General features: G+C 40.9%; 1 protein-coding gene across 13 annotated transcripts in view; it reads left to right on the top strand.

The window, feature by feature from the left end:
- The first annotated feature begins 797 nt into the window (after positions 1 to 797).
- Positions 798 to 21,177, top strand: part of map7d3 (MAP7 domain containing 3) — a 29,100-nt gene continuing 8,720 nt past the window's right edge. The window contains exons 1-12 of one of the 13 annotated variants that reach the window (XM_040119280.1): positions 798 to 935; positions 8,900 to 9,001; positions 9,344 to 9,424; positions 9,801 to 9,964; positions 10,467 to 10,578; positions 11,618 to 11,701; positions 12,477 to 12,584; positions 13,384 to 13,482; positions 13,933 to 14,031; positions 15,990 to 16,115; positions 18,029 to 18,144; positions 20,921 to 21,051. In XM_040119280.1, the coding sequence (XP_039975214.1) occupies positions 890 to 935; positions 8,900 to 9,001; positions 9,344 to 9,424; positions 9,801 to 9,964; positions 10,467 to 10,578; positions 11,618 to 11,701; positions 12,477 to 12,584; positions 13,384 to 13,482; positions 13,933 to 14,031; positions 15,990 to 16,115; positions 18,029 to 18,144; positions 20,921 to 21,051 (1,268 nt within the window). In that variant the 5' untranslated portion in view covers positions 798 to 889. Of the gene's footprint in view, positions 936 to 8,899; positions 9,002 to 9,343; positions 9,425 to 9,800; positions 9,965 to 10,466; positions 10,579 to 11,617; positions 11,702 to 12,476; positions 12,585 to 13,383; positions 13,483 to 13,932; positions 14,032 to 15,989; positions 16,116 to 18,004; positions 18,145 to 20,908; positions 21,052 to 21,177 lie in introns of all 13 variants that reach the window. The other 12 variants (XM_040119279.1, XM_040119277.1, XM_040119276.1 and 9 more) reach the window with 12 other exon arrangements.

The raw sequence follows: 21,177 nt of genomic DNA, 5'->3' as shown, positions 1-21,177 counted from the left end.
AGCACCCCCTTAGATCGTGTATTAAAATAATGAATCACTACTAAGTAATATTTGGTACATTTGCACAAAGTGTCGTCGGTCGTGCAGTAAGTAAGTAAGTACTTTTACTCATTTCTACTCAAGTACTGTACTCAAGCACATTTTCGAAGCACTCCTACTTTACTTGAGTATGTTCATTTTCTGATACTTTGTAATAGTATCCCACTACAAACCGGGTTAAATTTTACTTTGGTGACTTTACGTATATTTCGATGCTAATACTTTTGTACTTTGAAAGTGATGTATGAATGCCGGACTTCTACTTGTAACAGAGTATTTCTACACTGTGGTTTTGCTACTTTTACTTAATTCAAAGATCTGAGTGCTAAAGGTTAAAAGTGTCACCTAAGCAGAAGGAAGCCGCAAAATGCTACAGTCTCCCCTGTGCACCGCAGTGCTCCTGAAAGTGGACGTGGAGGCGTCCTCATGTCGAAGGCCATGTTCGACGTTTTTACCGTAAGCTCTTGACCTCATTAAAAAAAAAAAAAAAAATGTTTGCAGTGTTGTATTTGTTCTCCACAACGAACAATTCTGAATTTAAAAAAAAATGTGTTTGAGTCGTTTTGATTGATAAACTGCTTTACCATTAAAATACTGTATGGCTTAGACATATAACGTTACCCCAGGATATCGGCCGCTGACTATATCGCAGCACTTTCCTTTCGCACGGCGGTGTTTTGAACGTCTTGTTCTCCCGCGCTTTGAGACGGGGAAAAGGGGTCAGAGTGAGAGCTCCGGGCCTCCCACTGCTCTTTGGTGTCCACGTCCCCGTGGTGTCCGAGTCCTACCGGCTGCGATGTGTTACGCGCCCCTGCTTTAGAAAAAAACAGAGAAGGAAAACTTCATAGAAATGGCGGAGGGTGCACCGACTCTCAAAGGCTTGCGAGCCCAAATCGGTAAGGAAAATCTTGGCAGTCGTGGTTATTTATTTATTTATTTTTTAACCCAGTCGTGTTGTGCAGGGTAGTAATCACTTTGTAATGTTTGCTGGGAACTGCCGCCGCTAACCGGGTGATTTGAACGTGCTGTAACGCGGCCAGCTTTTCTGGCTAGTAACGTTAGCTCGCTGTCCGGTTATTTAGCTGACAATGGAGGCGGAAAAGCCTGCAGCTTCTTCCCGAGTTAAACGTCAGAAATTCGTTTGAGCTCACTAAACCGAATTAGCTGATACTGATACACTTTGCCGAAAGCCAAACGAGTTGGTTTAACTAAGTGAAAGTAAAGTAGCTACTTGTAGTTAGCTAAAGTTGCAACGTTATATTTTGTAGCACGACAGCCGGTTGACATATCATGACTTAACTTGTCTGGCGCCCAGCTCACCTAGCTCTGCTTTAGCTTTGTTTTATCCCATTTTAATCACGTTGTCTACCGAAGTGCTGATGAGGGAATATGTAGGTCTAGACAGACAAACTCCCGGTGCTTTGTAAACGAAGCAAACTGCTTTGTAACTGACTAACGACAGTGGCTTAGACACCGTTGCTCATCACTTGGGGATTATTGTCAAAAGTGATCTGCTATCCCTGTCAGGAAGAGTTCAAGCGTATTGCTCTACTGTTCATGTCTCTTGTGTTAAAGTTGATAGCGATCTGAGTTGATGCCCACAGTAAAAAAAAAAAAAACAAACAGCCCGTTTTCTCTAACCACAGATCTGCCGGTTCATGGTAATGTTACATTTTCAGTTTTATAGCCTGCTGCTCAAAACCCATCTTGTACAAAGTGCTCTTTTCTCTCCCATTCAATTATGCATATTTATTGACATATGGCATAACCCCCTCCGCTCTCCAGGGAGGGTAGCTATAACAATGTCTGACCTGAATTTCAGATAAAGCTGGATTGTCAGACACAGAAGTCTGATAGGAGAATATGTCTGCATTGTTGCTTTTCTCGAAATGTCTTGATGGAGTGATAAGAGTTTTGGTCGAAGCCTTGTGTCACAAACAGTTCCGCTAAGAAAAAAGCCACATTGCATTTATGTAGATAATACTACCAAGGGCAGCTGTAACAGCAAAGTCTCTATCACTGATTGTCATCCATGCCTCAGCTGGCCTCTTCCAGACTTAGACATTGATGTTTACTGTGTCTACATCTGCGGACATGAATGCACAGATTGTTATGACTTGAGCTGCAGTTGAGCTGACAGTTTTTTAGAGTTTTAGAGTAAGAGGGAGTTTTCTGCATACCCAGTGTGGGTGTAGGCATGTTTTACTCCTGGCAACAACTGGACCATATGTAGTGCTGCTCTTGTTCCTGTTTCCTTTCACTTTTCCATTCAGTATTTTCAATCTGGAATTTATATCCACCCAGTTCTGTGGTTTTATGAAAATATCCACCAAGTTTAAAGGGATGTGAAATGTTGGAATCCTGGCTTTGTAAGGAATAAAAGGATGTCCTGAGCAAAAGTTTGCTCAGTCTTCAGTCAGAGCAGAGGACTGACAATAATAAAATAATGCCATGAATCTAGCTCACGTGCACGGTTATTTCCACGAGAATGTGAACAAGGAGAAAATATACCTTGCTATTATGCAGAGAGATCTCTCTTTTAAAAGTCACACAACAAGGTTATCCTGATCCTAGCTCAGCAATTGCTGCTGCAGAATTAAAAGCATCACAAATATTTCTGAACTAGTTGGATTTAACCAGAGGAGGAAATGGACCAGCCTCAGTTTCAGTGTGCGCAGTGTCTTGGATCAGTCCAGCTTTTCTCTTCTAGGACAAATTTACCACCCCTCTTTATTTTTACCCTTTAAACTGATTGATAGGATGTGTTACAGTATACGTGTGTACCCAAACGTACACACACCAAAGATTTGAATAGCAAAACAAATCAGTTTCTTGGGGATATAACTAAGGTCAGTGTGTCATTGGAATAGTCCTTTTCATGAGGCATCAGTTGATGATTATATATCATAATTATTTCTAGTTTCTTTATGGGTCATTGTTGTTTTTCTTTCATTTCAACTCTGGTTCTAAATTCCCCTTCATAACCAGTTAAAATTGTCGGGTTCTTGAGAGTTGATATCTTTTATTGAGTCTGGCACATTGCTGAGAACTACATAACACTGGGAAGCACGTTGTCTATGAGGCACAGTGTCCGAGTTTGATTAAATGTGGCTCTTGAGCTACAGACAGCAAAAAGATCAGATGTATGAATAAAGGGTATTACAGATGTAAAAATGCATGTTTCAAAATGCTGGAACAGGATGCTTGGTAGGGCACTCTTGGTTCAAACTTGTTTTGGATCAGTAAGGCCTATAATCCGAATGGCGTAATCCAAACAGGTGTAATAGACAAATAAAAGACAAAAATGAAAGACAACTGAGCATATTTTTTCTCAACAGAGATTAAGCAATGAAACTAACTGAACACTATAAAACATGCACTGTAAGTACTCTGTTTTAGCCCCCAACACTTTATCATAAAGAAACACATAAAAGAGTCAAGAAAGAACTGTAGTTGATAATTATAAATGATAATGGATTTGGACATGATTGTATCCTTTGAATGCCCATCTCTGCAAGAGAATGTAGTCCGCCTGGAAGAGGAGACTCCCTACGAAACTGGGATGTGTCATCATTATCCTGCTAGTACTACAAATAGACAAGGCTTACCTTTGCATGAACAGGTCTTGAGTAATCCCACAGAAGATCTAGTGTGTTTGTTTGTGCGTGTGTGTGCATGTTTGTGAGCGTGCATCAGCAGTGTTATCTGAGGACTAGAAATCTTGAGCTAGCTACGGGTAGCTCTGTGCCCTGGAAAGCCAAGATTGTTCATGTTTACTTGCTTTACAGCCAAGCACAATATAAGGCAGTCCCACTGATGTGGATAAAATAAATCAAACAGAAGGAACTAATTGGTGGCTCAAATTGCTCTTGACAGTGAATTCACCTGTTATAGTTGTTGTGAAAAGTCCCTGCATACCATTATTACTCAACGCCAAATGGTCGCCCACCCATGCATTAAGCAGTGCAGACACTTCCTGTGCAACAAGCTACCTAATTATGTCATGCTGCAGGGCACACTAAAGGCTGCAGTTGAACGGAGGGTAAGAAAAAAGATCTGACCCACTGATCTAACTCCTACTTCTCTCTTGTACTGTGTGTTGCAGTGACTGTGTGTGAGACAGAGACTTCCAAAATATAAAGATCTTGCTTGTTACTTAGGGAACAAGCATTTGATCAGCATTCGACTAGAAGTGCTATGATGTAATGCAGACTGGCCTATTTCCTGTTTAGTGTTTTTGTCTGGGCTGCAGAGCCAGGTCATCAGCAGACCCCTCGGTGGTCTTTACTGCTGCCATAATAACCCAGGAGCAATATGTATATGTGCTGCAACTGGATTTATCACAGAATAAAAATACATTAAACTACTTCACATTAGACCACAGGATGACACTGCACGATGATGAGCGGATATAGCACGACCCACCCACTGCAGACTGGGTTTTTAAATTAATTCAGTTGATTATCTCGCTCAGATAATGGCATCGATCAGTCTGGTGTATAATTAGTAGCCAGATTATACAAGTGGTTTTGTCCTTCTAACCTGTTGAAACTGAGTCTGTCAATGCAACAGCAATGATGTATGTTAATGTGTGCAAATCTCCATAGTGATGGAGTGATGAGAGACAGCTCCTCTGATTGGCTCTTTTCATTTCTGTGAGCACACCTGGCTCTCTTGAGGTCTGTTGTGAAAACAGGATCTCTTCCCCCATCTCATTAAAGCACTTTAATCAACACATGATTGTGTGTCAGTGGATAATGTGTTCATTTTGTTCTGAGATGTTGCTTCTGACTTGGTCTTATTTTGCACTTATTTTGCTTCTTGCCTATGATTACAGAGCAGTGAGTTAAAGGAATAGGTACATCCACTGGTTGTGGGACCCAGAAACTCAACACAATCTTTACAGCATCAGTGTTTATCAGGAAGGTTTATTCAACTGGATATTACAGCTCATTATTTGCCTCTGAAGAAAGAGTCTGCGTGGTTTTAGCTTAACAGCTGTTACCTACTCAGCACCTTTTTCTTTCCTGTCTGCTTTTACTTCTCTCTAAAGACCACACAATGCAATTTGCTAATGTCAGTTAGCTTGAAATCTAAAGCCTGTCTGTCCAGGAACAAGGTCATAATATTTATGATATTTGGGTTCTCAACTGCATTGTTTACACTATTTTGTGCAAGTTTATACTGTTTGAAAGGCCCCTTCAGAGATTGTATCCTGAATCTACTGGTTATGGGTTGAGATATCAGCATCATTTCATTCACAAGGTGACACTGTTGATAAATATACTGTACATTACACAGTCCAAATGTAATATACAGCCTACAAAAGCTTTACCCCTCTGTTCTCTATAGTTCACTATGTATCATCTCATTTCAGAGTCCATGTCTTCCTTGATACAGGCCTAAGCATGGTTGAGAAGCACTTCATCCATCCTGAGCTGCTCTTTGGACCAAAAGTTACCCTATTACACAGGGTGCTTGGCATTTATTTCTTCAACCTTTTTTGCCTTTATACGGGGAAAAAGAATGAGATATGATGTGAAACAAAGAATCAGGGCTAGATTTAAGGCCAGGGCATTTCAGTAACATGATCTGGATAATTGATAACTGAGCTTAGCATTTTTTTTTTTTAAATTTTTTTTTTTTGTGTGTTTTAGTTTTGTGTGTGATTCATTCTTGGCCAAGAAGTACGTAGATAACTTTTTCTTCTGAATACAGATCAGCTCCTTTAGCCCACAGTGCCCCCTTCTGTTTTTCCTATCTATTCTCTTGAGTAAAAGAGAATGTCTGTGTTGTCAGAAGGTTAATAGCAGTTTCCCCAGTGTCCCCAAATCTGTCTGCTAGCTCATACTCTCTACTAAACATACAGGGTGATACTCTGTTTACATGCATGAGCGTATACTAAATAAATACAGAAGAAACTTTGTATAACTGTGAATCTCCACAAGTTTTCTTTTATACCTTGAGTTCAGTGTTTGTGGTATTGTAGGATTCCCATCACATGTACAATCACTTGACACAGAACTGGTGATTGATAGTTCATGAAATTAAATTAGTTACTCTTTTGTATTAAAATGGTGTTTAAAAGTGAAGTTAGATCACATGCATCTTATCTTCATTTACCAATCATTTGGCCAACGGGGTTGATAGAAGGAGCCTACTGGGAATTAGCTGCAGACTTTGACCTTTGAATTTTCTTTGACTGGAAAGTGTTGATGCTGCTGCAGAATACAGATAACCAGTGCATTGGGCTCCTTGTCACTCTGATATATGGTTTGCTACAGCTACTTTAGGAGGATTGTTTTGTCAAAATGTGTGCAATTTACATTAATAAGTCTTAAAACATCTATCCAGATACCATGTTTTGTTTCTTATTTCTTGTGTGCACTAATAAATCTTCCTTTGGTTCAGGTGCGCGCACAAAGTGTGAACAAAGCTTACCACTCAGTTTGTCGGCATCACTTAATCTAAGCAGGGCCCCTTGTCATATCTGCTTTCCAGAGAGTAAGGTAGTAGAGTGTCGTGCTTGTCAGTACCAGTGGTGGGCAGAGCTTAAATGTTTTCCAAACGCTAAGAAACACAGATAAAGGTGTTGCTTACTTTGATGACGTCCAATAAGCGCTTTCATGTAACCATTCGAATTCACTGTGGCTGCTTCTTTTGAAGTAGCAGAAAATCTGTGGTTTACAGGGAGACTATATAAATTGTCTGATTTTTTTGCTGTACCCCGATGCATAGCAACATTACCAGATAACATATGCGCACCCGTATTTCAGATACTACCTATGGCAAAGAACAGCAGATCTGAGAAACGCTTCAGCTTTATGTTGGAAAGAAAGAATAGGAATGAAGGAGAGTGAAGCAAAGCTACAGGAGTACTGGAGACTTTGTTACAGAAGACCTTCTGAATTACTAAGAACTGAACGTAGCAAGGCCTTAAAAAAAAAAAGAACTACTTGCATGTACAATGGTGCATATTTAGCCAGTGACAGTTCAGTGCAACAACAGTTGTCATCAGTTGCAGATAGACATGGTTTAGTCTTGCTCCCAAGCAGGACCACAGAATTTTCAGTGCGGTTACCCCTTGCTTGGAGGGTGCATATGGTCATGACTCATCACACCATGCCACAAGCGTGCTATACCAAGCAAATAGAAATGGTGTATTTCTTATCTGGTCTCCTCTCTGAAAGATGAGAGAGAAAGAGAGTACTATTGTGTTTTGAGTACATTTGGTCAACAGTGGTTTGGCTTTTTTCGATACTACATCAGATAGATCAACTTTTTCTTCTCGTTTTGACAAACACATAAGATTGTTAAATTTATTTTTCCACATTATGGTATGTTATCCTTGTCCTAATGTTTACTGTTCTTCATCCAATTATCCAAAAGTGTATAAAGGAAGATGCTATTGTTTTTGCCTATTCTAGTGCAAATATTACAAATTGCATACATTACAACTAATAATCTCCCAAAGCATTCCCTAATTTTTTAGATGGATAATTGTGTTTTTCCTACCTCCCAGACAGTCATTGCTTTCATTGATTTAGGTCAAATACAGCATGAATAAAACATGTGAATGCATGGATTTTCAGCAGCTTACTCTTAAAACTCAGATGTCAGAGTTTCCTAAACAGACTGTTAATTTTAACTTTACAGTCACAATAAATTAATTGGTGGTGATGTTAAGTAGATGTAATTTGTGCTACTGTAAATGGGGTAAATCTTGTTGAAGCAGTCTGGTTCTTATAAAAGAGACAGGGTGACGTAAGTATAGATGTAATGATTGAAAGTCCAATTATCTTTATTATTATTAATTTCAAAGACTATGCCAACAGTATAATTTTATGTTAGCGATGGAGGATAGAGAGAGACTTTCAGAACACAGTTCAAATCTTTCATCATTAATGTGAATATCACATGACTGACCATCGCTTTGCCTCTTTGTCAGCAGTTCTGTAATGCTGAACACACACCAACAGAGAAGGAAAGAGACCGGAGAAAAGGCTGATAGTACGACTCATAAAGCGTGATCATGTCCTCACTATGTCCTTCCTTCCTGCCCCTGTATCTCCTAACCATGATTTTCATGTGAATAGTTTTGGCTGAAGAAAGTGCTGTTGACCATGTGGTGTTCTCGGTTGGCGAGTTGATGTATTTGCTACCTTAAAAGCCTATTTGTAACCCCTGCCTTAATCAAAAATTGCTTGATAGTCTATGCGTACGAGAACAAAATGATTTGCATGCACACTCATATCTTCTAACTGTGGTGCTAGAAATCACATCCACAAAGAAAAACAGCCACAGAAATCAGTTTGCTGTAAGGATGACATATGCATTGGCACAGGAATGCTTATTCTGATATTCAGCAGTGCAGCTGTGATTGTGTACGTGTAGAAACTTTCATATATTGATTTTATTTCATTTTATGTTTTATGGAGTTCTTGTGTTTAAAATGTTGTGCACCTCTTGGCATATTAGCTGTATACCAGGAAGCTCACAAGGGTATGATTCCAGACATGTTTCTCACAGCAGCCCATCCTTCCCAGCTTGTCACGGAGGGCAGTGTATGGCTGGCTACAGGGTTGATCATGAGCGGGGGTTTATGTCTGATGGCTGAATAGCTGGATTGTTCTGTAGCTTCGAATCTGCTGGATCTCTCTAGAACTAGCATTCCTATGGAGAGCAAACAAAGCACAGAGAAAAACAGCTGATTTGAACTTGATTGGCTTGGAGCATTCAAAGCAATTCTGTTCCCTTGATATTATGTGATACGGTATACCTGCTTTGTCAGACATGACATTATCTCACTCTAGTTTTCTCTCTGTAAACTATGGGTCTCTGTGTGTTTGCCTACATACAGCTGCAGCTGCACAGGCACAAGCCGAGGAGCGGCGTAGCCTGGCAGGAAATAGTCCAGGACCTACAACCAACACACCAGCTAAACCTCAGGGGTGTAGGCCAGGTAAGTAACACCACACCTTGACATAGAAACAGATTGGTTCCCACAGATACTGCCCTGTCACCACTCTGGTGACTTCCATAAGCTGAACCATTAGATGCAACACAATCCACTTCCACCACCCTCTCAGTGGGGCTTACTGCAGGTAAACCAGTCATCATCTTATTACTGTAACAGTTGACAAAGCTCATTGATGACAGTCACATGCATACATCTGCCTGCCTGATTCAAAGCCTTTGTAACTCTATGCTGCATTGTATTCCACCCTTGTGTTCTCTAAATATGCATTGCTACACATGTTTTACCTTTTAGTCACATACTGTATACATACGTATGTGTTTGCAGTCATTGACGGTGCCACACTTAGAATAGACGACCGACTGCGAGTGGCAAAAGAGAGGCGAGAGGAGGCAGGAAGACAACAGGGTAAGAGGACGATCCCAGTTTCTGTGTTGAAATTATTTTAGCTAGAGCCAGCTCTAGCTTCTTTAACTACATGTGAAATTTTCCCTGTTAAATGCATTGAGATAACAAAGGGTATATTTCTTATAGTAACAGGAAATAACATTTTAGTACCAAGAGTCTTCTCATTAGCAGCAGTTTCACGAAGGTAATTGGTAATAAATACAGTGGATATTAACCTAGGCCTTATTTAGATATTTTAAAAAGTTCTTGCTGTTCTTTTTAGGCTCTTAACAGAGGGATTATTACTTTAAGGCTTTTCACACATATGCAAAGACAACATACTAATAAGTGACTGTTTTGCTCTGTCCATGCATGCACATGTTGTATTTGCGTTCAGCTTTGCGAGAGTCTCAGATCATGGAGCGGGAGCGCAAGGCCAAGCTGCAAGTGGAGCGTCAGATGGAGGAGCGTCAGAAAAAGGTTGAGGAACAGCGAAGGAAGGAGGAGCAGAAACGCCTGGCTGTGGAGGAGAAGAGGAAGCTGAAACAGGAAGAGGAAAAGGTAGCTGCAGCACCGGTGGACGCAAAGTCTTGAGAGCCTCAGAGCTCAAGTTGCTCAGTTGAATTGACTTGTGACTAAAAGAATCACATTTGCATAGAAACACAGGTTTATGTTGCAGTGTTTCCTTAACAGATTAAAAAAGACAGGGATGGAGAGAATTTTAGGGAAAGGATAGGGGGGTTATGAGCCCAGTTATTATATTGTAGTACAGTTATAACATCATCAGGTCTTGTTCTCTTCAGTGTTCAAAGTAGACTATATTGTCATTTTCTCCATATACAAAATTCAGTTTACAGGAAAAGAAACTGGTTACTTCAGTGCTACTGTGTGCACAATAATATCGATCAGAAAGGGAAAAAATAGGAAAAACAAGTACCAACAGTAAAATAAAAATAGAATTTGTTTGAGGTAAATGCAGTGGATGCTTTTGGTTTAGAGATGAACGTTGTTCTGCTCTAAATGACTGGCAGTTTTCTCTTCCTCTGCCCCTGCTGTGCTGCAGGAGCACTACGAGGCAGTCATGCGGCGGACATTGGAGCGTAGTCAGCGAGTAGAGCAGAGGCAGAAAAGATGGTCTTGGGGAGGACTGTCCACAGACTCAGATGGACGAACAGGTAGAGGTCCTTGCTTCACTTTAGAAGTTCATGCTTTTCCTATCTGCTTTCCTGTTCAATTTGACTTTGATCATCCACTTGCAGTGGCAGATTAAAGAGCCAATTAGGATACAGCAAGAGCACCTCACTTATCTTCAATTTGATTGTGTTTCACCACAGTTGGGGCGAAATTCCGCGACAGCGTACATAACGACAGTTTAAAGCTTTTTTTTTTCCTCTCTTTTGCCAGCAATCGCAGATGAGAAGATTTAGGTTCTAGGTTTCTCAGACAGACATGGTTCTGTAGAGAAAGACACAATTCTCTTTTTGTTATTCAAAACAATACAAGGAGAGGTATTTTCACCAAAAAAAAAAAAAAAAAAAGATGCTCCTATATTAACCAAGCCTTGTTAGCAGTTAGTCAAGCATAAATGCATAACATAATTTTTTTTTAAAGCTTGTCAACATAGCTTCAAATCAAAATGTCCAAACTATGAAGTAGCTCCTTCGTTAAACTATGAAAGTTTCTAATTTAGTTAGAAATCTAATTTAGTTAACAATATTATTAGATATTGCTAACAGTGCTGTCAGATGTGCCAGAAAAGCCCAGTTCTGGTGTGCAGTAAAGCAAACTCATAAAAAAGAATTCCATGTAATGACAGCTGTACTTGTAGTCTGTCGTGCTCACTCTCTCACAACACTGCATGCATGAGATATCACTTGACTCCTCTGTACAATTGCCCCCTTTGTTCTATACTTGAACAATAAACCACAATGAGTAGCAGAAATCCACTTAATTATAGCATTTTTAACTTCAAAAAACAATGTGACGTGACATTTAGTTTATATTGTTGGGGTACCAACTGATGTCTCTGAGGTAATTTGGTGCCAAAATTGTAAATAGTCAGTCCAGTGTATTATAGCTTTAGGCACTAGGTGTCAAATAAAGGCTGGTGGCTGACAGCCAGGTTTCACCTTCATCTCTCCATCCTTGTATGAAGGATGTGCCTCATCATCTTATATTTTATTGCCCGTCCCTGAGACCTGTCTTTTCCCACAGGAGACTCTGATGCCAGCGCCTCATCTCCAGTAACTATAGTTATCTCCCCTGCCTCGCCAGAAAAGCCACCAAGGAGTCGACAAGGTTTTGTTTGTTGATAGTTTGTTCACCAATGTAGCAACACAGCATGAACTGGCACCTGTACCCCAGATGGCATGGTTACCCACTGTTCCTCCCACCATCACCCCCCCCCACCCCACCAACAACCACCTGCAGTCTAACTGGCAGTTTTTCACTAACTGTTTTTGTATGGGGCCTGTGTTCTGAATGTGCCTTGGTCTGGTTGAATCGCTGGAAGTGTAGCTTGGGGTTTTTCACTCATTCACACTGTTTAGCACTTTCAGGTCACATGGGAGACTTTGCATGGGAGACATTTGAATGTGCCAAAAAAAAAACACCCCAAAATGGACTTATATCACCTCTGGATTCTCCCGCTCAGATCATGTAATGCCGTTGATGCTCATTGGAGCATCTACTGTTTACTAACCACAATGCCTGCCTTTTAAACCACAACAACTATGTTATGGTTTATTAAAAATGTGCATTTTCATGTTAAACATGATATTTACCAGCAAATATATATCATGTGTTTTGCTGAATGTGCATCACTAAATGGGTGCTGCATTAGTAACGCATTAGATGAGTGGGTGAATGGGGGAATTATATCGGCGTATAGAGTTTTTAACTTAATTTTATTTTGGGTATATTAATGAAGGCACATTTCACCGCTTTCATATTAGGGGTATTAGAAACTTGCAGAACCTTGTACTCCCTTATGTGTACCCAAATGCCCTCCCCCCTTGGCTAGCTTCCACTGTAAACCCCGCCTCCCTTGTCTGTCTTTCCTCCTCCCTCTTAGTGGACAAGCGTTCCACATCCACCATGAACCTGAAACAGCCGTCTGAGGCTGGCATCAGCAAACGCCTATCCTCTTCCTCTGCCACCCTCATCAAATCTCCTGACAAAAGTAAGTCCCCACCCCATTTGCTCCTTCCCTCACTCCCTCTTCCCTTCCTCCTACTCTCCCTGCATTTCATTGCTGTGTCTTAACCAACATAGTATGTTCCAGATCGTCTATTGTCAGTCAGGTAAATGTTTTTCTGTGATTATTCATGTACTGAAAACTACCAAGTGATAAAACTGTAGATAATTTGGAATGAACCCATTTCCTCTGCCAGCTCTTAAGCTTAGAGTGAACTCTGACCTCTGTCCTCTCCATGTCCAGGATTTTGCACACAGGCTCACTGGAGCATAGGCAGACTGGTAACAATGCTTTAGCTCTCTGTCTCTGGTTCCAGCTAATGATAAATTAGCATCGTCTCCCAATTCTGCTGCATTCATTCACTATGTACCTCTGCAAAGTACATTGAATCAAAATTTCAGAATCGTAAGAGGTCCCAAGCACAAAATCTTGATTTTATTTTTTTATTTTTCAAATTAATGCACTCTTATAGTGGTATAGAAGCCTGTCACAATATTCCTAGGCCTAATTTGATTCACAACAACCGTATTTGATTCCTGCACAAAAAAAAATCAACACAATCAGTTGATCCATATCTCTCAACAGCTTTTAAGGGCTGCCAGTGTTTTTTTTTCCTCTCTGACATTGCTAATTTGTCTTTACTTCTCAACTTGTTTAATAATTATGCTACTACCCTTCCTTTCGCAGGCCTATGAATACATTCTAAAAAGTCAGAGACTTTTGTACCATTCACAAGAGGCTGTTGTGTAAATTCACCACTGGGTGTTTCATCATTGTCCCTCAGGTGTTAAGCCGAGGAGTTCATCTTGTAACCGGTTGCCTAGCAATGGCAATGCTGCTCAGGCCAGTAAGGAAGACGGCAAAAAACTTGTGGAACAGACAGGTGCAAAAGATCCCCTCTCCATCCCACACTATGCTTTCCTGACTAAGATGGTGTAGAGTACACAATTTTCCGAACCATTACAGGTTATAGAGAAAATATTCCCATTATACATACAGCTCTGTCACAGCTATGATAACCACATAGCAAGCTGACTTTGTACATGCTAAAGGTTTAAACAATCACAGCTACTGGTCCTCTGTTGTACTAGCAATGTTGAATTAATCTGATGTAGGGAGTATCAGGTAGTACAGTCAGATGAGGCAGTTCCAAATCTTGTCTGTGTGTGTAGCTATCATCTTTGAAACTGGGGCATCAGCTGCTGTCAGCCCTAGCCTGGTGACTTGCATAAAGCCAAATAAAGTGCACATGATGAGTAAACTCTCTTTGGGGATTCTTTGTTGACTCCCTCCCAGTGCCTGCTTGGCTATAACTCCACTTTCATGTCCGTAGGCTGTTCTGTGAAGAAGAGAAGCTCCTCCCTCACTCGAGTAAGTGTGGGCAGAGCACAGACCCCTGCCAAGCCTGATAAGGGGACAACGGATGATCAAGGTGGCTAGCATGAACAAACAGCAATAATTTTTTTCATGCCCCTATCTGCATCGCTAAGGCCTCCCTCTTTGAATAACAAGCATGTGGCTCTAATGTTAATGGCTTGCTCGTCATGAATCTCCTCTGTTTTTAAAGCCCTTAACAATACTGTCTGCAACAAAGAGGTATTTGGGATAACATTCTAATTTGGCTCACTTCAGTGTCATGGAGCTACAAGGGTCTTTTAACTGGCCAGCTGTTCTTGCTGTTTATTCCCTCTGTCCACCCATGCTCTCTTTCACGCAAAAGTCTCTTTGGCCCCTACTGAATTACCGACTGACCACTGAGTTGCCCCCTGGGCAGCTGCTAAGCTTCTGTACACTGTCTTTTGTCTGTGATTTACTGGGAACACTGTGCTCATCCTGTGTGTGCCTTAACCTTTCTGCTGTCCCTACCAGATCCTGTACCATGCCATGCTTCTCACTGACAGCTGATTTTATTTTAACCTGTTTTATTGTTTTCTTTTCAAATGTCAACCCAGGAATGGTTTTGTTGTGTGGCGTATCTGGACTAACAGTGTATTGTTTTGTTGTCACAAAGTGTTGATTGTTTTCTTCCTCCCAGATGATGTCGTGGCTGGATTTAAATCACTGGGCTCATGCTTCAGTGTGGTGTGTGTCAGTGCCATCCCACAGTCTGTGTGTTGCCATTATCCACCAGTGCTTTTGTTTGTCCTATAGCTATGTCAGCCTCTTCGTGCCGATGATTGGTAAAAATGTTCCTGTCCTGTACAGATGTATGTTCTGTGTGGTTAACCTGAGCAATAATACACCACAGCTAATATAATTCATACTGACTTTGCATTTATCAACTGAAATCAAAACGTTAGTTTGAAGTTATTTAGCCCTAAATCTCCCACACGCCATTTTCTTTATAACTACAACCTTATCACAGACTAATGACGCAGATGCTTCATACTTGGGTGCAGAGCTGAGAGCAATGCTGCCATTGTCCAGGCGCTAACTCTCATTATCTAACTAGAAAAAGTCTATTGACAACAGATGTCCTCTCGGTAAGGGGCTCCAAAAGGAAGTGCGACTCTGCGATCTCCTTAAAAGAGGTAGCGTTTAGGGACTTGTGGCAAAATCCAACCCATCAACACTTTAAACTTTTCTTCTGGTATGATTTCTTCTTTGTAGCTTAGGTAGCAACGGCCTAAATGGGGAATTGTTATTTCTTGTATTTCATTAAATCAAGAGCTCTTTGTTTCTGCTGTGCAAAAGTTACAACCTAGTGCTTTTCTAACATGTTGACTTGCTCAGTACTGGCAATTGTACTACTAGAAGGGCTGTAATCAGCCTCCTTATTGTAACTTGATTTGAATTTGGCACCTTGTTCATCTCAGCCGTAAAAACATTTGGACAGCAGAAGCTAAAGAACTCTTGTCTGGTAACAATCACTTGCCCTGTCACTTTTAAGTCTTTGGTTTGTTTCACTTCCCATCTTCCTACCCAATAGTATTCCTCCGCTGTCTTTGAAGTTCACTAATGGTTTGTTTTTACCCCATCAGCACACCTTCCACTGTCTCAAGGAGCCATTGATTTGACCTAATTGTCTACTTTGAATGCTGTTTTAACTGACCTTCAGTTACCAGACAATCGGTCTTTGGTTTGTCTCAGTATTCTTCCATGGTTTCCTTTCCTTACTGTCTTTTACTGACTATCCTCATTTTATTAACAGGATAAAGACAGTTGATAAGGAGCCCATGTAAGATTATTGAAACATACCTTTGGTTCTTTATGTTTATTCTCTCCTGTTGGTTAAATCACATGGTGACCTTTCTCAACTTCATTGACCCCCCCTCCCCCCTTGTTTTGTCTTGTCATCCCCCATTCTTGCCCCCTCTTTTCTTCTTGGCCTTTTTGTTCTTTCTCTACTGTTTTCGGGGGATTTTTTTTTTTTTTTTTTCGGCCGTGTAGCTCGCAGGCCACCGGCCAGCACTGTGGACGGAGGGGTCCTTAGTCGCCTGCTCACCCCCACCCAGGCCTCACTAGCTAGGAGCAAGAGTGCCGCCGCCCTTTCCGCTGAAGGAACAGATGCTCCAGGTAACCTCCACACAGGAGACCCTGACAGAGAGGAAGGCTGGCTAGACACGGATCGTGGTCCTCCCAACTTACCCTTATTTTATCAGTATAAAGTCAACCCAGTCACTCCCAGTGTCACTTCACTAGATATGAGCTCATCCTAGAGCCCTACTCTAGATCATCTTGCTTTTGGAACAGTTTTTTCAGAGCAATGGTGGCTTCCTGGGGGTGGTGGAATTAAAGACGTTCCTGCAACTCCCTGTGTTTAAAAGCCGATATTGTAACGATCAGCCATTTGTGTTATATATGTAAAGTAATTATTTGCAGCAAAGTACACTCATGTGAGCATGCATAGTTACTCAGTAAATATTGACACACACACGGGTCTAGCTCACATGCACCCTCAGATCTGACACAATTGGCTGTTGTGTGCTGAGCTGGGCTGAGCAGGGCAGACTTGGCCGGGAGTATTTCTCTGCATCTGAGGAGCCTCAGGGTTCATGCTGGGAGATTTGCTCTAAGCTGCTTACCTGTTGGTTCTTGTTACGTCAGTATGAGACTGTTGTGCTATTGCATGTGTTCTCAAACTGAGACCATGGTACTGAAATAGTAATTACTGTCATTTCCATAGATTATATGGGCTTGAAGTCACACTTATTAAAATCAGCACATTCCAATTCTGCTGCCAGATTTTGGCCTGATATTTAATAGTAAAATGTGCTCTAAAGCCATCTAGGTGAGGATTTATGTCTCATTGGATGACTTGCATGCCTTTCATTTTAAATGAACCATTTTTTTTCTGTCATGCTAAAATGGGAACGATCTGCAGTACATAGGCTGTTATTGAAGAAATACATAGTTTTAGACTCAGCATATTCAACCCTTATTGAATCCCCAGAAGCACACTAATGAACACACCTTTTTTTTTTTTTTTTTTTTTTTTTTTTTTTTATTGTTGACTGTGTTTTTAAGGATATAAAGAACCATACTGTAAAGTACCGACTCACTTCAAAGCTGCAACTGTATTCCAAGTGTTGGTTTTAGGTTGTGTTTATTGATGGGCCATTACAAACCCATTAGCAGCTATAGAACGTCACCTAAGTATAGCCACGGTAGAAACATGACACATCCGCTTTAGTAGCAGCACTGGTAGTTCATGGCAGGATAAATTTCCTAGTCATCATAGCTGCTCAGTACGCAGCCAGAATGAATGACAGAACACATTTGTGAACAGGTTGTGGCAGGGAGAGTTCTTGAGGTCTTCGGATTATCATGGCTAATCCCTCAATCTGACACAGCAAGCTCATAACCAGTGGACAACAGTATTTCCCTCAACAGAAAGACTCAAAGACTGCAAATTATTCTTCTTTTACTTAATTTTAGAGAACACAACAAGTGACACTATCAACATTCATTGTGCATCTAGTGTACTAATAAATCTGTGTGATGTGTGTGTGTGTGTAATGTCAGTGTTGGTTGTACTGTGTTGGTGGTAGGTTTTGTGTAGTGTTTGCTTTGCTGTGGTGCTTGGTGTTGAGGTTCGTTCATATTGTGTCCAGAAGCTTTGGCACTTGTAGAGTGTCCGGGGCTTTTTGTGAGATTATTGCTTGCTGCTACTCATTTCTCCAGTAATCTCCAGCCCTAAAGTGCTATACCTAACAAATCGCCCTTTTTTTTTTTTTTTTTGCTTTTTTTCCCTTTACGAAAACACTCTTCTGCATTTCTTTCAACCATCATCTGCCCTCCCTTCCTCTTTCTCTTTCTCTCCCACTTTCCCTCTTTCTTTACCTCCACTATCTTTATTCTTCTCTCCTTTTGCTCTTTGCTGCTTTGCTGCCCAACTCGGCCGCTTATCACGCCTCCCATTGGTTGTGCACCCCTGGCCCTGCGATGACTGTGTCCTTTACCAGAGTGTCACCTGTGTCCTCGCTCAGCCTCTGCCAGTCCCCTGCACCCACCGCGCGGACCTGTGCGCAGCCGTAGCATTGACCGACAGAAGAGCGGTATGACCACCTCTGTTTCAGCTGACGGAGCCCTCGACCCTTCACTGGTGAGACCACTTAACTTTTAATGTTACTGACACCGCTGGCCTACAGAGAAAACTGTTAGTATCAGACCTTTACAAAAAGAAATGTGTAATGTTAATGATCAGCTGAAGTTAAAGCTTTTACTGCAGATATTTGTGATTGTCCCACTGTCCCTCATGTCTCCTTCTCCTTACGCTACATTTTTGTATCCTCCTTGATGTGTATAGAAACTTACACGTGTGAAACGGCAATGCATGAGGTAGCTTAAAAACTGATGTGGTTTCCAAGAGGAGGACCGTTTGCTTGTATAGTATTGGAAAGGAAAGCTGCTGACAAGGATTTGATAACGTTGCTTTTGTGCGTCCAGTCCCTCATACTTTTGCATAATTTGCCTGAGCTGGATGCCCAGCTGTAATTGTTGTATGGAAAAAAATTTCTGTTGTTACATGACTTCTATTTGTTATACTCTAACTGTCGACAGTCATATGTCAGTTTGAGAATTTAATGAGTTAACTTAGAATACAACTATATGGTCGGGTGGATAATGTAGAATTATTTTACAGCCCTGTGTCACTCAGTTTGCAATTACTGATGAAGTAACCTGAATGCAGGGCTATAAATGGTATCTCTAATCTTATTCATATACAAACTACAGTGATAATAGATGCATTTATGTCAGTACATTTGTAGGACCATGAGAACTTGATGAGATGTAGTATGACAGTCTTCTTGTGGAAATAAGTTTCAAAAAGAGGTTTTTGAAAGTGTTGGATAAAATCCTAATGCAATTGAGAGAGTATTCTGCATACAAAGTCATTGCTGGAAAATAACCGTGCTGTGGTTGTAAAACCCCACTATGCCATTTAATTACCAGCAATATTATGATTTTATTTTTGTGTGAAAGTCAATGAATTTGACAGACTATAAAAACATTTTAGTAATTGACACATAATGTGATTGTTGGTTGCACTAAAAGAGAGGGTTGCCTTTTCCAGAATCTGACTAGAAACCCGGAGGAAGTTGAAGTAATGACAACACATGCAGCATACCTACGATGAAATGACATTGCTCAGAGAAATATGTGGATGGCACCAAAGACTCTGATTTATATGTGCATATCCGGCTACATTTGCCTGTCAAAGTACTTCTGCAGGATGCCAACCATAGGGAAATGTTGTTCCCCCAGCTGTTCTTTGACCCGTGCTGGTCACTCAAATTTGAACTTGTTCATTCATTGGCAGATTTTTATCCTACATACCACTACTCTGCGGTATCTCTGACATTCTCACTTGGTGGCCTGTAGTGCCTGTCCTCCTCTTTGGCTGTGAAGGGCCACATTGTCATAGCATGAGACAAAGGGATTCACAGTGGCCTGGTTATGGACAGATCATCCCATGCAAAGCAGACCACACCCTGACCCTGGGGCCTAATGTCAAAAGCTTTTGACTTTCCTCACCTTCTCATTGTCGTCTCTCCTCCACATGTGGAGATTGGTGTGTTGATAATTGAAATTCACAGCCTCATGCTTATCACTCAGGCATTAGGTTAAAATGTGTCTTCCAAGTCAGTTGAGTTCGTCTGCCTGCCTAAATTGGGGATATTTCTTTTAACAAATGATCAAAATGTGCATAAGAAAAATGAAAAAAATAATTTATGTAGAATTTCTGCAAGATTCCTTGTATCAATTCTTTGTTTATGAGACGACATTGTGAGGAGATAACATTGTAAAAGTAAACTGCTGTTACTGCTGTGCGTCTGTGCGATCAGCTCTGTCCTTCATACCATTACGCTGTCTATATACCATTCTTCCTACAGTGCTATATTGACATGAATACTGAATGAATGTCTTGTCCCTGTTGTGAAACTGTGAAATCACATGTTTTCTGTCCCTCTTTTTCTCTCCTGTTCTCTCAAGAGCATGATGATCAAGCTGTGTGACCACAACTAAAACAGTTTCTTATGAGAGCAGTTTCTTATTTAGATACAGAAAATGCATTGTATCACATTTTCCCTTCTTGTCAGTGTAAACAGTTTGGGGTGGGACAGGGCTATATATTTGTGTCTGTGTCACGTGGGTATGACCTTGCTGTGCCCTGTTGTCACCATGATTACAGTGCCAAACATAGCACATTGGCATTAAAAATAGATGAATTAAAACCTGACCCCGGGGCCTCCTTTAATTCAGCATCGTGTGTTTGATATTCTAGTTAAACATAAAATAGGCAAAGGGAGAATTAACAATGAGGTAAATGGTCAATTTCCATTTTGGTTAGTTACGTTGTTATAGTATTCATCTGTATCGAACTCCAGATTCATATGTGTTAGACTCCCGATTCTGCATAAATATAAGGATAATTCAGTTGTATAGACGAGATCAACATGAGGGACATTAAATGATGCTTACTTTTTCTTACTTTTTTCCCTCCTGTTTATTCCATAGGATTGGATACTTTCACCTCTTTGGGGCCTCTACAGTACTTTAAATGATACACTCTGAGAAGGAAAAATCAGTGTTTGGTTTAAGTGCTTACTATTTATGTCCACATTAAGGTCATAAGCTGTGATGAGGGGTCACAAGTAACCCTTGCTGCTGTGGACTGATTCCTTTTCGATGTCAATACAACTTAGTCACTTAATTTTCTGTTTTGTTTATGAAGCAATAATATTTAAATTGACATTAAGATTTTGCAATAGGCAGAAGTGTGTTCCGCGATTCACTTCAGGCTCTTGAAAAAATCCTACTTCGTAGATTGTCATAAATTCCTTTTCCATGTCTGTCCCTTTTATGTGGAACTACAGAAGGAAAAGCCGTTAACATCGCCCGGGGGGCAACGTCCTGCCTCCCCATCCACTACCCTGGGACGCAACCGCTCACCATCCCCAGCCCCCAATCCAGCTCCAAAGAGGACTCCCTCCCCAGCAGCAGCTAAGTAAGACTACAGGCCCTCTCCAATACAGCTTTAGTGATTAAATATAATTTTACTTCAAGTTTTTTGAGGGATTGAATGCCTCTCGTTTTGATTTGATTATAAAACACAAATGGACACAACTCTCAC

Source organism: Xiphias gladius, chromosome 23, assembly GCF_016859285.1.
Source record: "Xiphias gladius isolate SHS-SW01 ecotype Sanya breed wild chromosome 23, ASM1685928v1, whole genome shotgun sequence".
Classification (NCBI taxonomy): Eukaryota; Metazoa; Chordata; class Actinopteri; order Istiophoriformes; family Xiphiidae; genus Xiphias; species Xiphias gladius.
Note: the sequence above shows the minus strand (reverse complement) of the source record. Positions and strands in the feature narration are given on the sequence as shown.